The sequence below is a fragment of the Dendropsophus ebraccatus genome, chromosome 1 (assembly GCF_027789765.1).
Source record: "Dendropsophus ebraccatus isolate aDenEbr1 chromosome 1, aDenEbr1.pat, whole genome shotgun sequence".
In the NCBI taxonomy this organism is placed as follows: domain Eukaryota; kingdom Metazoa; phylum Chordata; class Amphibia; order Anura; family Hylidae; genus Dendropsophus; species Dendropsophus ebraccatus.
In genome coordinates this window covers 165,206,526-165,222,178 of record NC_091454.1, presented here as the reverse complement: position 1 = coordinate 165,222,178, position 15,653 = coordinate 165,206,526, and the positions used below count along the sequence as shown (strand labels likewise).

General features: G+C 41.9%; 1 protein-coding gene across 1 annotated transcript in view; it reads right to left on the bottom strand.

The window, feature by feature from the left end:
- Positions 1-15,653, bottom strand: part of ADAMTSL3 (ADAMTS like 3) — a 367,623-nt gene that overhangs the window by 153,051 nt on the left and 198,919 nt on the right. The window contains exons 4-5 of the mRNA XM_069983695.1: positions 12,253-12,380; positions 7,076-7,121 (exon numbers count right to left, since the gene is read on the bottom strand). Coding sequence (XP_069839796.1) covers positions 7,076-7,121; positions 12,253-12,380 — 174 coding nt within the window. The remainder of the gene's footprint in view (positions 1-7,075; positions 7,122-12,252; positions 12,381-15,653) is intronic.

Sequence of the window (15,653 nt, the reverse complement as noted above, 5' to 3'; positions counted from 1 at the left end):
CTGAAATAGAGACAATGAAAAAGTTGTTCACCTTGGAGGGGGCTCTCAGTGGCTCTGTAACAGCAGTAAGAGCACTAAAATCCTCTTGTCACCACTATGAAGCATTAATCTATCAAAGCCCTTGCCTTTACAAAAAAAATCTTTTAAAACCACAGCTGTAACAGCTGCTGCGGTCAGGCAGGGGTTAACTGCAGCTAAATTAAAAAGAAAAAAAAAAAACAGTTCACTCACCTGTCACCCGTTCCCGTCAGCTGCACGTCTGCTATCCCATTCCCGGCGCAGGCAGTGTGACACACACTGCCTGCACCGGAGATCCATAAAGCTCTCCCGGGCAGCCGTGCATCTCATCCGAGAAGCTCAGAGACGCTCGGCTGCAGGGAGAGCTTCGAGAGAGTGACAGAGGTGCCGGAACTTCCCAAAGCCTCTGTCATTCTCCTGAAGCTCTCCCTGCAGCCGAGCGTCTCTGAGCTTCTCGGATGAGATGCACGGCTGCCCGGGAGAGCTTTGGGGATCTCCAGCGCAGGGAGTGTATGTCACACTGCTTGCACCGGGAATGGGACTGCTGCTCGGAATGAGATGCGCGGCTGCTGGGAACAGGTCACAGATGAGTTAAGTGGGGTTTTTTTTACAGTGGTCGCCCCATACATGGAGGTGCAGCCATTTTGAGCCCCCCACAGTATGGGGCAAAAACACTTGGCGTATAGGACGAACCTCAACTTCTAAGAAGATTTTTCGGGGTTAAAAAGTCATCTTATACGCTGGAAAATGTGGTTTTTCATATATGAAAAGCAGATTTATTATTCAAATGCTACTTGAAAAAAGAAACTACTACGCATTATTATTATTGATTCCATTTATTTCATGTGAATGGTTGCTAGTACCAAGTTGATCAGTAAGACAATATCTATGCGTATATAAAGCTGTCCCAGAAAACAGTACAGTTTATTACTTTGAGAGCAGATGTGATCTCAGATTCTATTAGTGATTCCAAGGAGAGTGGTAGAAAACCAGGGGCCTACCCTTTAAATAAATGAAGAGAAATGCCAAGTATAAACATGAGCAGAATGTACATCAGCAGAACGCCCTGGGTTTAGAAATCTGTATGACATTGGCCTTTCAGTAAGGTTAGCATCTCAAAACAGGACCAGAGTGAGACATTGTGCAATAAGGCTGAGCGCTCTGACTATTTAATAAATGTGCTAACATCTGGATTAAATAGTCTTTATTATTGTTGTAAGTGAGAATCAGAATGGACTGATCTTTGCTTCACTTGTAGCAGGTAATTTTAGTGGCCTCCTGGCATTATATAGTTACACTATCGTGATCAGTGTAAGTTTTTACTTAGCTTAAAGGGGTTCTCCAGCGGAAAAAAAAAATATTTTAAATTAACTGGTGTCAGTAAGTTATAAAGATTTGTAATTTACTTCTATTTCAAAATCTCAAGTCTTCCCATACTTATATGTAGGAAGTTTTCTTTTCTTTTCAGTCTGACACAGTGCTCTCTGCTGCCATCTCTGGCTGAGACAGGAACTGTCCTGAGCAGAAGAGGTTTTCTATTGGGATTTGCTCCTGCTCTGGACAGTTCCTGTCTCGGCCAGAGATGTCAGCAGAGAGCACTGTGTCTGAAGGTAAATAAAACAACACTTCCTGCAGGATGTATAATAGCTAATAAGTGTGGAAAGATTTGAGATTTTTAAATAGAAGTAAATTACAAATCTATTTGAAAGAAAGAAGTTTTCACTGGACAACCCCTTTAATCCTCACTGTACTGTAAAATAATTGAACAACAAAGCCATTATAAAGCACTTGTATTATTTCCAATTTTGGAGGATTTCAAACCCTACCCTCATATTTTGGGCTACAGGGTCCACTGTGCTGGTAAGGCCATACCTATCTAATGATGCATTATATTCTGATTGGTAGACCTTAGACTTGGGGCCCATATCCACAATAAAGCCATGGGACATTAAAGAGGGTTTGGTACTGTAGGTAAGCATTATACCGATACTGATGAAACATAAATGTGCAATACTATTGATATTCCTAATGGCGTCAGAAATATGGAAAAATTATTCCACTTTAAGGCTATTTTCACAAAATTTATTTTTATGACAATAACGTCTGTTTGCTGCAGGAACGTTCTTTATTTACGATTCACTTGCGGGCACCGTTGGTTGTACCCACAAATCAATTAACCATTCACTTCAATGTAAAGTACGGCCACCGGCCGACTTTACATTGTGTGACAGTTATTATTTCCAGACGCGGTTCAGTGGACAACATCCAGAAAGAACGGGCGTTAAAATAACAATGTTTGAACACCTGCCACCCCTGAAGTATGAAACAGACGGTGATTCCATTGCAATTAACGTCCGTTCTTTACTCAAAAATAACGTTGTGTGAACATAGCCTTAGGGTGTAATTTGTGCTATTTTATGTTTAAATATGTCTGAAATGTAATGGTCCAAACCTCTCCTTGTCAAACCCTCCAACTTGTCAAAAGTGGCAACAGGTAAAAAAAAGTCACTCCTTTTATACAAACATTTCACCCACCAAAATGTTTAACACAAAATACTGGGTGAAAGCTAGTAAGAAATGAGCCCATTTGTTTTTAAGCTATTGCTGGAGCAGCACAATCTGCCAGTATGACACCCCTGCTCTAGACACTTCTAAGCTCTCCATTAATGCATGTGTCATGGTAAATGTCTTTGTATTGAATGGATGGGTTGTACAGTTCTAATAATAAACAATGGCATAATTATTGTATATATTACACATCTGAGAAATATGTATGCACAATACATCCTGACTGAACTCCATCAATGTAAACTCGATTCTGGCTGCTTACCATGAAACACTTGACCAAAGCAAAAGACACATGAAACCAATTTCCCCGTAAAATAATTCTAGTTTTCTGATTAGAAATCCATTTGTGTTATGTGGGGCCATGCGCGGTCGTTCCCATATCTTAAGCTGTATGCAGTATCATGTCTGGTGGAGCCTTGTTTCCATTTGTGGAGGGGTTGTTTTATGTAAACTTTCAACAGACGGGACATAACAAAGAATACAGGGCTATGCGGCATGTAAAGGAAACTGGGATTTATTATACAACAAATATGTTCTCATAGGCTTCATGACTATTCAGGTCAGCTGGTTAAGATCAGACAGGTTGGAAACATATAAGCTCAGAACTCTTTGTGTGGCTTTGTAAACCAACCCTCCTTACACATACTATTTATAGTACAGCTGTCTTTTTATGTGGCAAATTGATCTTTTGGGCCCCTTATACATCGGGACTGCCAGAAACAGTATCCTCTGCCACTTCTATTGCTATCTGTATCCAATATTACTATGCTAAGGCTTAGGGTACTATTACATGGAGCAATAATCGTCCAAATTGGCCCCATGCGTCCGATTATCGTTCTGTGTAATAAAGACAACGATCAGCCGATGATCTTTGTCATCAGCTGATCGTTGATATAGGTTCTGACCTATAAACGTCGAGCGTGCTGGCCCGGGGAGAAGCACAGAGGAAGAGGAGCCCTGCCACCTGGACAGGTAATGTATACAGTTTAAACAAGGGCTGCAAGGACATCGGTAATGATGTCCCTGCAGCCCTTGTTAAACGATTATCGGGCCATAAAATAGGCCCAGTAAACGATCGGCTCTCATTTACAGGTATTATCGGGCCCCCATAGGCCCGTGTAATAGCACCCTTAGGGTAACTTAATTGATTAATTGTCATATTATCATAAAGACATGGATTCTGGTCAGCGCACCATAAACTTTGTTCTACACTAGAGATGAGTGAACCTCGAGCATGCTCGAGTCCATCCGAACCCGAGCGTTCGGTATTTGATTAGCGGGGGCAGCTGAAGTTGGATAAAGCTCTAAGGTTGTCTGGAAAACATGGATACAGCCAATGACTATATCCATGTTTTTCACATAGCCTTAGGGCTTTATCCAACTTCAGCAGCCCCTGCTTATCAAATGCCGAACGATCGGGTTCAGATGAACTCAAGCATGCTTGAGGTTCGCTCATCTCTATTCTACACCTGTCCTATGTGGACAACTGCTAAAATCATGCAAGTTTCTGCGTTCGCTGTGGGGCTGTGGCAACTGACTTCTACATCCTGGGTTCATTTTTCCTTAGAAATAAAGGAAGAGGAGCTGCATCTATAGGCCTCAGGCACAAAGACTGAACCAGGATCCTGTACATGGATGTGGGTTGCTGTATTGTGTACCACTAGGCACAGGTTGTCTGACATATAGTCTTCTAGAAACAGTAGGGGCAACCAATAATCTATGTACACCCAAAATCTGGTGATTTACACATTTATATGTTCTTTTTAGCATCTTTGTACCTTGCTCAACAAAGGAGCATGGCTTGTCGGAAAATTACCATAGTTTCATTGAAAGGGCCTTATTACACGGAACAATTACCTGCTAAATCAGGAACTGATCATTGGCTGATCGCTCTTGTCTAACATTTTCATTCACAGGTAATCATGAACAAAAAATGAAGAAAATCCATGTTGCTTCAATGGTGCATAAAGTAGGAAAAAGAGTAAGTTGTACCACACATGGATATAACACAAAGGGCCCGTGGCCAACATAAATAATAGGATAAAATATTCAGATGTAGTAGTAAGAACATCTTTATTATTTTTCACCTTTGAAGCAATGGCTGCATGGACATTGTTAACAATACATATACAGCCCTTGCCGCACAATAATTGAGCCATGTATAGGCTTTGTAGCAGATCAGCGCTGGTTTATCCAGGATATTGGGACGTTTAATACGGCCCTAAGTGTCACCTCCATGAAACAAGAAGCCAACTAATACAAGCCCTTTTTAATGGGCTAATTATTGGCCAAATTAGCCAACAATTGGCCCATGTAAAATGTCTAGCAAGCCACTGGTGAATGAGAAAATGCTTGTTTGTCAGCTACTTGGACATTTTTCGCAATCCATTCAATGCATTTTTGTAGCCGCACATGTAGACGGGCAATGTGCAGCCTACCACAATGCACTGAAAGGGCCACATGAATCATTGTGCCCTGTGAAGGCATACAAATGAGTGGTGATCACAGAGGTCGATGCTTGCATGCAAGGCCGGCGTCAGCACGGGGCTTACCCGGGCAAGTGCCGGGTGCCCACAATGGCTCCAGGGTCCCAGAGAGGGAGAGGGGCTTGGTGTTCTAACGTTCAGCCCGCTCACTGTAGTGCAGGGTGACACAGGACAACATTAGAAGACACAGGAAACAGAACAGGACCTGCACAAAGAGAGAAAAGGGTGTAGGACCTGATCAAAGGTCCTCAACCTTACAGTGTGGAGTGCAGCCTGACGGAGAGGAAGAGGGAGAAGACTTAGCTGTATGTGCTGTGTGTCTGTATCTGAGTGTGTCAATCAGTGTCAGTGTCAGTCACTGTCTGCGTCAGTGAGTTAGTGTCAGTTAGTCAGTCAGTGTGTGTGTGTCAATAATGTGTATTTGTGTATGTGGTGTCTCAAGTGATAGTGCGTGGTGTGTGGATGGATGAGGGGCCCTCTGAGATTCTGTCGCCCGAGGGCCCGCAAAAACCTGGAGATGACCCAGCTTGTGCATTACGGCATGTTGGGTCACATAAAAGGACATTTAAACTAGAAAGTGTAAAGATACACTGAAGTCATCGTCAGCTCTGGTGCAATCTAAGTTAACAATAAGAATTAGATTTTTAAAATAAGTTTTTATCTATTTTCCCGATTTTTTTCCAAGAATATATCTGTAAAACAGCTTGTGCCAGAGAATTTCCCAATGGAAGTCAGAGACAAATAGATGAACCATATTGATGCAGGCAGTGGTGAACCTTTGATCCCGGGCTGTCCTGCGCCACCTCCCTAACAATGGCACATACACAAGATTTGTACAGTGAAAGGGGGCATGCTCAAGCCCTGGGGTGTTATTTAAATGCAAAGGGATAAGGAGGAAGCAAAGAAAGGCATTGCAGGCCTAGGCCCTACCCCTTTCACCCCGATGCCACTGGAATGAAAATCCTTCAAATAATGTCCCCCATCTTGTTCCCCCTGCAAAGCAGATTGTGCCTCCTGTACACCCCCTATATAGTAGATGGTCCCCTGTGTAGCCCCTCTATAGTAGATGGCCTCCTGTGTAAGTCCTCCTATAGTGGATGGCCCCCTGTGCAACTTCCTCAAAGTAGATGGATCCCTATGCAGCCTGCCTAAAGTAGATGGCCCCCTGTGTAGTTCCCCTAAATTAGATGGCCCCATGATGACAATAAATGATAAAGAAAAGTCACCCCCCACATGCTCCCTCATTGTTGCCCTCATGGCTAGTTATAGTCATGATTGGAAGGCAGGTGAAAAGTAGATAAGTGAACATTGAGTGATGGATACTTTCATTACAAAAGTTGGCTCCCAACAATTCATTTTATATATTGTGATGAAACTGTGATGTCTATTAGCTATTCAAAGGCAATTTATTGTTATTGGTAGTAGTAGTAATAGTAGTAGTAGTATTCACTTATTACTGACATGAGTTAATTCTTGTATTGCTTTCTTTTGCACCTGCTTCCTTCTAGACACATGGTACTTCATGCAGATTCTGACCACAGGAGGCCAGTGTTGTGTTATAGGAAGAGAACTAAAAGGAAGCTTCCCCTCTTATACGCTCAGAGTTAACCAATTTAACATAACTTTAATAAACAGAGTCATATATACTGTCCTAGAAAAGTTTCAAGGAAATCCTTCTTCTTTAATGAACAAAACAATGCCTTCTTTGTAGACAATAAATGTCTAAATATTGGCTTCTTTTAGATAAAACATTGGGATTCCTAAATCCTCTCTGAAGTGCAACTTCCTCTTGACACACATTGTGAATCAGTGCTTGGCAGGAAGACTCAGCAGAGGAGAGACATTATCGGGAAGTGTGAGTACAAAGCCCCGGGCTGTCGATTAATTTAAGTGAAGGAAAGGAAGGAATATAGGAAAACAGAGACAGGGACTTGCACCAAGTTTAGAGCTCTGAGCTTGGAAACAATGAAAGAAAGGAAATTAATAATGGCATTGAGACTTACATTATTACTGCATGTTCTGTAGCGAATGTTTCGGCCTTCACAGCTCCTGAAATACAATGTGGGGGAAGTCAGAAAATGATGACAACACACTGTCCTATCAGATCAGTATTAATCAATTTAATGGTTATTACAATTTCATGTAAGACAACTAACAGATGATAAAGATTGTACTGTTAAATGAAAGGGACTATGTCACCAGATTACTTCTAGAGGGAACATCTGTTATTTGCTCTTTCGGGATCACATTTGAGGGACAATTTAAAATGCGAATTTGCAGTTCATAATTCAAACTTGCCACAGGGTGTTTTGTAATGTTGATTTGAAGTGTGAACTCTAACATGATGGATGGACCTTTCAGCAGTAATCTGCACAGCCTGCATGCTTCAGTTCTGCACCCCACACAAACGTTAGCTGTACAACTGTACCAACTGATGGGACTTAGAGGGTGGGAAGCAGTCTGCAGGCACGGAATAAAATAAAATGTATATTGCTTCTGTTTTCAGCTTGTCAATACTCTATCTATAGGATGAACCAGTTGTAAAACTAAAAGCAATAAATAAAAATAACAAGTGTGACCCTAAACTAACCACTGAAATAAAATGTATTGCACTTGTAATAAAATACTGAACAGAACTGTAAGTCCTCGTCCACACTGCCTTGGGCGAGACCTTAAATGAGAAGTCCTCTCCAGCAGCCACAGCCCGCACAGCTCAGGGAGTCGGGTCGTGACATCACCATATTATCCAGGAAGTGAAGCCTTGATGCAGTAGTAAGTGCAGGAAAAAAGCACTTTATAAGCATTTCCCGAAATAAGTGTATATTAGGGCTTTGTATAACTTTTGAAAGGCAATACAATACTTTAATAAAAAATTTCGCTGGACTTCTCCTTTAATGCACAGGCTGGGATTGTGGCCATCACATGGATATGTCACCCAAAATCATGTACAGTAAACTTCTGAAGGGCATAAAGTGTAAGGAGGCCAGACTGCAAAAGAACCGATGCTGGTCCTACTTCTTCGTGAAAAGGATTGGGGGCGCAAAATGGATGTGTGGCCCACCCCAAAGTAATTAATGGCCATTTTACGGTCCGTAAACCAGGATCGGGCCTCCGGTAATGTGGGGTCAGAGCCCCTGATCAATGGGCTGCTTGGTGTCGGTACTCTGCTGATCTGTGTCTGATGACTTATCCCGTGGATAGCTCATCAGTCAGTTCTGCCCAGAAAACCCCTTTAGGGTGCATTCAAACGTACAGGATAATCAGCAGATCTGCAGCAGATTTGATGGTGCAATTTTGAAGCTGTTTGAAGCTACACTTAGGGAAGAAAGCAGTCATTCACAGAGCAGACTGTAGGCTTTCCTAAAAAGATGGGTTTTCACATTGCTTTTGTAAGCCTTATTGGTGGGTAAGAGATGGATGTGTTGAGGAACTAGCATTGAAGAAGCATTGGAGAAATCTTGGTATGAGAGAAGTATGATAATAATAATAATAATTTTTATTTATATAGCACCAACAGATTCCGCAGCACTTTACAATTCTGGGGGTACATACATAGACAAAAAATAGACATTACAGAGATCTACATAATTATCCATACATGAGGAGTGAGGGCCCTGCTCGCATGCATCAGCTTACAGACTATTAGGAGACTATTGTGAGAGGTGCAGATGAGGGGGAGCACAGGCTGAGGTGTTGTGAGGCAGCAACAATTGTGTTGGATCTATGAAAGATAGGTGGTGCCTAATAAAGAGTTCATGTATGTTGGATGGTTTGTATCCAGAGCATGTGTTCCAGCAAGCACCTAAAAGAAGGACATTAGAGGGATACTGTAAGTGTTGGGCCAATGGGTGTGAGGTAAAGGGGTTATGAGATATTGAGAAACTTGTTGGTGACAGCAGGGCAATTTGGTGAGGGGGCCCAGGGTTAGGAGAATAATCACAAGCTGTATACACACAAACACATATATTTATATCTATATTCTGAACCATTGACTATAAGACAGAAGAGCTTGGTTTTTCGTGTCCTCCAGTTAAATGGGACAGCAATGCGAATGCTCGACTGCCATTCCATTGATTCTCCATTGGCCTGCCAAACATACAGTCGTGGCCAAAAGTTTTGAGAATGACACAAATATTATATTTTCACGTGATCTGCTGCCCTCTGGTTTTTATGTGTGTTTGTCAGATGTTTTCATCACATACAGAAATATAATTGCAATCATATTATGAGTAACAAAAGCTTATAGTGACAGCAAGTCAATATTTGCAGTGTTGACCCTTCTTCAGGACCTCTGCAATTCTCCCTGGCATGCTCTCAATCAACTTCTGGACCAAATCCTGACTGACAGTAGTCCATTCTTGCACAATCAATGCTTGCTTTTTGTCAGAATTTGTTGGTTTTTGATTGTCCACACGTCTCTTGATGTTTGATCACAAGTTCTTAGTGGGGAGTTTCTGGGGAGTTTCCAGGCCATGGACCCAAGATCTCTATGTTTTGTTCCCTGAGCCATTTAGTTATCACCTTTGCTTTATGGCAAGGTGCTCCATCATGCTGGAAAAGGCATTTTGGTACCATTCTTTATTCATGGCTGTGTTTTTAGGCAAGACTGTGAGAGAGTCGATTCCCTTGGCTGAGAAGCAACCGCACACATGAATGGTTTCAGGATGCTTTACAGTTGGCATGAGACAAGACTGGTGGTAGCGCTCACCTTGTCTTCTCCAAATAAGCTGTTTTCCAGATGTCCCAAACAATCGGAAAGGGGATTCATCAGAGAAAATGACCTTACCCCAGTCCTCAGCTGTCCACTCCCTGTACCTTTTGCAGAATATCAGTCTGTCCCTGATATTTTTTCTGGAGAGAAGTGGCTTCTTTGCTGCCCTCCTTGAGACCAGGCCTTGCTCCAAGAGTCTCCGCCTCACAGTGCATGCAGATGCACTCACACCTACCTGCTGCCATTCCTGAGCAAGCTCTGCACTGCTGGTAGCCCAATCCCGCAGCTGAAATACTTTTAAGAGATGGTCTTGATGCTTGCTGGTCTTTCTTGGGTGCCCTGGAGCCTTTTTGGCAACAATGGAACCTCTCTCTTTGAAGTTCTTGATGATGCGATAGATTGTTGACTGAGGTGCAATCTTTCTAGCTGCGATACTCTTCCCTGTTAGGCCATTTTTGTGCAGTGCAATGATGACTGCACGTGTTTCTTTAGAGATAACCAAGGTTAACAGAAGAGAAACAATGATGCCAAGCACCAGCCTCCTTTTAAAGTGTCCAGTGGTGTCATTCTTACTTAATCATGACAGATTGATCTCCAGCCCTGTCCTCATTAACACCCACACCTGTGTTAATGTTAGTTGGTTCTTTTAAGGCAAGGCTGCAATGATGTTGAAATGTGTTTTGGGGCATAAAGTTCATTTTCTAGGCAAATATTGACTTTGCAAGTAATTGCTGTTAAGCTGACCACTCTTTATAACATTTTGGAGTATATGCTAATTGCCATTTTAAAAACTGAAGCAGTAGACTTTGTAAAAATTAATATTTGTATCATTCTTAAAACTTTTGGCCATGACTGTAGATGACTACAGTGCTCAACTTTCTTCAAAAGTCTCATTGGGTCACTTTGGGGTCAATGGACCCCACCGATTAGGTAGTTACCAACTATCCTGTGGAGAGCTGCTAATTTGAAATACCTAAACCATTATATATTACTTTAAAGGGAACCTGTCACACTGGTGACTGGGACAAAAAGCATATGGTGCTTTTTTCCCTAGTCCCCAGTGTGACAGGCTTCCTTTCAGAGGTATACCAATTTACAATACAAATTCTCACGATAAGGAAAAATTATTGAACTGTGGGGAATCCAAACCTCCTCTGCATCTTGCCGTGCCTCTCCTGCCAACCCATCAGGTGAGCGGGGCTTACAGCTGGCATATGCCATAGAAAAAAATCTACAGGCATTTCGTGGTGTACACCAGGAACTGATAAATTCGCTCAAGGTATTGTTTGTGGGATTAACTGTGTTTGTTTTTAGGAATAAAGTCTGTTTAGTTGTTTTCTGACTTTTATCAATCCAAAGGATAAGAAATGAGAGTCAAGAATAAGCAGGGTAGGCATTACCCCACTTAGAACTCAATACATTAGATTTTTTTTTCTTATAATACATGTTGCACAAACTATTTGATTCAATCATTTCACAATTTCTTTGATACATCATATTGCTGATAACACCACATCTGACAAGAGATAACCATAAACTATGCTGGGATATTACTACAATAATACAGTAATTGAGGAAAAGTTAGAAATGCAGGAAAAAATACTTTGATGCAGTCCCAAAGTTTCAAAGAGAAGAAGCATGGTGTAGCTACATTTCTGTTGGTGACATTCTATCACACTACCCTTGCCAGTCAATGATTAGCAATGTGTCAATAGGTTACCATACAAGTCAATAATATGGGTTAGGTTACTTAAAGCGATACAACCCACCCCCAAACTGCAGGTACTGATGAGAATAAGTCCTTCCCATTCATCTCTTTTAAAGTGTCCTAGGGTAAAAAATAATCTTTTAGGCTATGTTCACACTATGTAAGTTTCGTAATATTCAAGGCCATTGTAACAACGGCCATGATTACTACAGGACTTACGTAGTGCTGCCTTCAGAGGAATCCCAGCCGGAGTGTATACACATAGCATACACTCTAGCCGGGATCCCTAGCTGTGCCGCAAGAAACTGAGATGTAAGTTTTCTGCGGCTGCTATTTGGAGAATAGAGGACGCAGAAAACCTGTCAGTGCACACAATGTCAGTGCACGGCTCCAGACGCACGCTCCATAGTGGGTAGACAAGTAATAATAGGAGAAATCCCTGGGGCATAGAGGGTGGGGAGGAAAAGAGGAGAGGCATTGCAGGCCTAGGGCACAGACACTCTAGGCCACGCTTCATTGACTTGACTGCTGCAGATTAAAAGATATTTTTTTTACCCTAATCAAGACACTCGCACATTTTTAAAGACAAGACAGAGCAAATTAAAAAAAACATAAAACATGTAAACAATATTTAAATGCAATAACATGCTGCCTGCACCCTCGGCTACTGTATACACAATGATAACTGGTTAATAAGTAAGGTCATGTCATTAGAGAAAATGCAAGAACTAAGTCCCATGATACTGAAAATTCTTACTAACCGGCCATTCAAACATCTTCTCAATGAGTATGATGCTCCTCCACCACAAGTTCTTGAACAGTCACTCCAGCTCCCCCAGGCATCCCATCCATTGTCTTTGTCATTGTCAGAACGGGTAATTCTGGAAGTCTGTGATAAAAAGAAAACAACAATAATAAGTATTGCATACTTGTAATTAGATTCAAATTAGTATTCTATTTGCCATTATCATTGACCACAATTATTATGTTGAACACTAAAGAAATGCAAAAGAAATTCATGGGAAAAGTTATTAAAATAACTGCTTGAGTCCCTGGAATATGTCCTATATGTCTGGTGTACTTTTTGATGCCCTTTTTTTTTAAAATAATTGTTTATTTTCAGTTTTTATAACAAAAGATACAAAAATAACATAGCACTTTTGGCCAACAGTAGCCAATCTCTAACAGAAACATCTCAAAATATAGCTGAAAAAAGGTCCAGCAAGGTTAATACTGACAGCGGGGCCCTTAATATTGCATACCCACCGGGCATTGGGAGACCCCGAAGGAACCCTCAAGTCAGTGGAAGCTGAACACTTAACAGATTATCCATCTGGAGGTAAGGTAGAGCCTTACTAACAAAATGGCAGAAGGACTCTTAACCCAAAACTGGACCTATAGATTACAATGAAAACAGGCAACGGGGGGAAACCCAAGACAAACAAAGACAAGACAAAAAACAGACAAGAGTCACAGAAGGGAAGGACCTGGAGCCAGAACAGTGAAGTATCGTATAAGGGGAAAATCTCCGAACGTACTGAACAAGGAGAGACTAAGCAGTACGGGAGGTATCGCAATATGAATCCCAGTCTGTCCAAATTTTGTTAAAGATCTCTATTTGGTTTTCCTGCTGCGCCGACATATACTCCATACGCCTAATCTCTTGAATGCGGTTAAACAGTTCCACAGCCGTAGGTATATTCTGTTGCTTCCAGTATTTAGCATACCTTTGGGCGGTACATTAAAGAGATAGTGTAAGGGATCCAGAGGAAGAAGTTTCCCAATCACTACCGCTATAAGACCTTGAATACCCTTCCAGTAGGGCTGCAGGGCAGAGCAATCCCAGAAAATGTGGGGTAAAATCCCTATTCTCGTAAGGCACCTCCAACAAGTCGAGAGGGTAGCAGGGTATATTTTGTGGAGAAGGTCGGGGGTGTGATACCAATGAAAGAGGAGTTTATATTGGTTTTCTCTATAGGAAACACAGGTGGACGACTTAGATGCCTGGGACCATATAATTTCCCATAATTTCTTGGAGATAGGTCTATGCAGGTAGGCTTCCCATTTACTCATATAGGGATGTTTCACCTCAGTATTGGTAGGTGGTGAATTAAGTAAGGAATATATAGAAGTTATCAGCCCTTTTGTAGAGGGACTGCTCTTACAGAGCTGTTCAAAGGGCGTAGGCTTAGGGAAGGATCTATGATTCGTAATTTCCAAGGCTATGTAAGAGATTGACTCATGAAAATGGGCTGCCCTCAAAGGAAGGTGCCTACGCTCTCTAAGAGTGGAGAAAGGAAGGACCTTCCTAGTAAAGGGATCCACTATATCAGCGTAATGAAACAGTCGTGCATCTTGCCATGGTGCAATAGGATCTCTAGTGCAACTCCCCTCCACTAAGCTAGTGTATAGAAAGGGTGTGAGCAATGAGGGGGCAGATTTTAGGGAATATGTTGTTCCCGTCGACATTGATGCCATTTTTTAACCTCACATGGACTATGATCATAAACATTTACTTTACTATTTCACCTTGTAAGTATTAAGAGTATGTGCATACAATTGTAATATTTTCAGGGGGACTGAGCTCATATGATCACTGTCTCCTGGTTTAGAGACCCCTCTCACACAACATTGTCTGCTTCATAAATCATTATGATACACTGAGCTCCCAGACGGCCACGGCACTACACTACTGAACTGACAAAGCTGTGACAGTTCAGTAGTGGAAAGCTCTGTCGAGTTGGGAAATCACTGCATCATCATGATTTATGGTGCAGCAAGTTTCATTAGAGATAAGTGTTCGGTTTGTGTTATATACGACCAGCACACAGAATAAGGCCTTAATCACACCTTTAGTGCCTTGTTACATGTGTTGTCCAGTTTAAAAATCATATTTCCTTAACCGAATTAGTGAAATCTATATTAAAGTCCAGCATTTTCTAAAAGCCGGCATCCTGCAGGGGGAGGGGAATATGATTTCAAGTAACAACTTACCTCTCCCCATCCTCGCGGTAAGTGGTGGGAGCGGCCGCAGGACCTTTGCCGGAAGTCATTTTCCACAGAATGATGATGTCCCGGCTGGTGGACTGACCGCTCAGCCAATCAGTGACTGGAGTGGAGTCCCATCAGCGGCCAGTCCATGCTGGGTCGTGACCTGGACTTCCTGGAGATCCTACAGCCCAGTGAGGCCACCACTCCCATCGCTCACCGCGGGCACAAGAGTATGTAAGTTGTTACTTGAAATAAATTCTCCCCCCCTCCTCCCTCTTTAGGCTCTGCAAGTTTTCTGAACCTGCCATTTTAAAATATCTCTTTAATAATTTTCATCATATCAAATATTTATACTAATAAAATGAATAGGAATACACCATAACACCAGCATATACAATATAGCCCTTAGTGTTTACATGTATTACATTTCCTGACTGATGCCCTCCGCATCCTTCTACGGCCTTCATAGTCCTAAACTTTTCATATTCCTATCTACTCTTACTCTTCCTCTATACGTAGTTTTATTTCAGTCAGTTTTGCCAATATATAAAAAGGATTATACCGGGCAGAAGGGACCTCTAACAAAAATCAGTTAATACAAAGGGAATAGAACCCGCCGTTTTTGGTGGAATCTGAATACCATCTAATGCATATAGAGGCCTCCAGACCATTTTTTGTTTTTGGGGAGATAAGCCTCAAGCAGAACTGTCTGGCAGTGGATTATCTCCCCCCTCCCCCGCCCATTCAGAACACATTTCGCCAAGCTGAATGTGCATGTGGGGATTGGGTGCGATTTATGTTAGCCAAACAAACATTCATCCAAGAGGTATTAAAGGTGTATGGGCACCTTTACACGACAACACAATGTTATGAATAGGCTTTGTTTAATTTCTCATTTTCCCAATGTTTTTTTTAGAGAGACATTGAAGACATACTGTCAAGTTTCCCCACCGTTTACAGCTGATAACTGGGGTTCTCATCAGAGGAGGAATTTGTGACAAGCACAGATCGTCCACTGTATACGGTGCAGTGAAAAATGAACAAGACCATTGTTTGAGGACGGAAATGTTGAAACTCATGGCCGTGGATTTCCATGCGGTCCCGTACGAAGTACTTATTTCAGCCAAATTGAACTTGATTTTTCGATCCGAAAGGTTCTGTGTGGTTTACG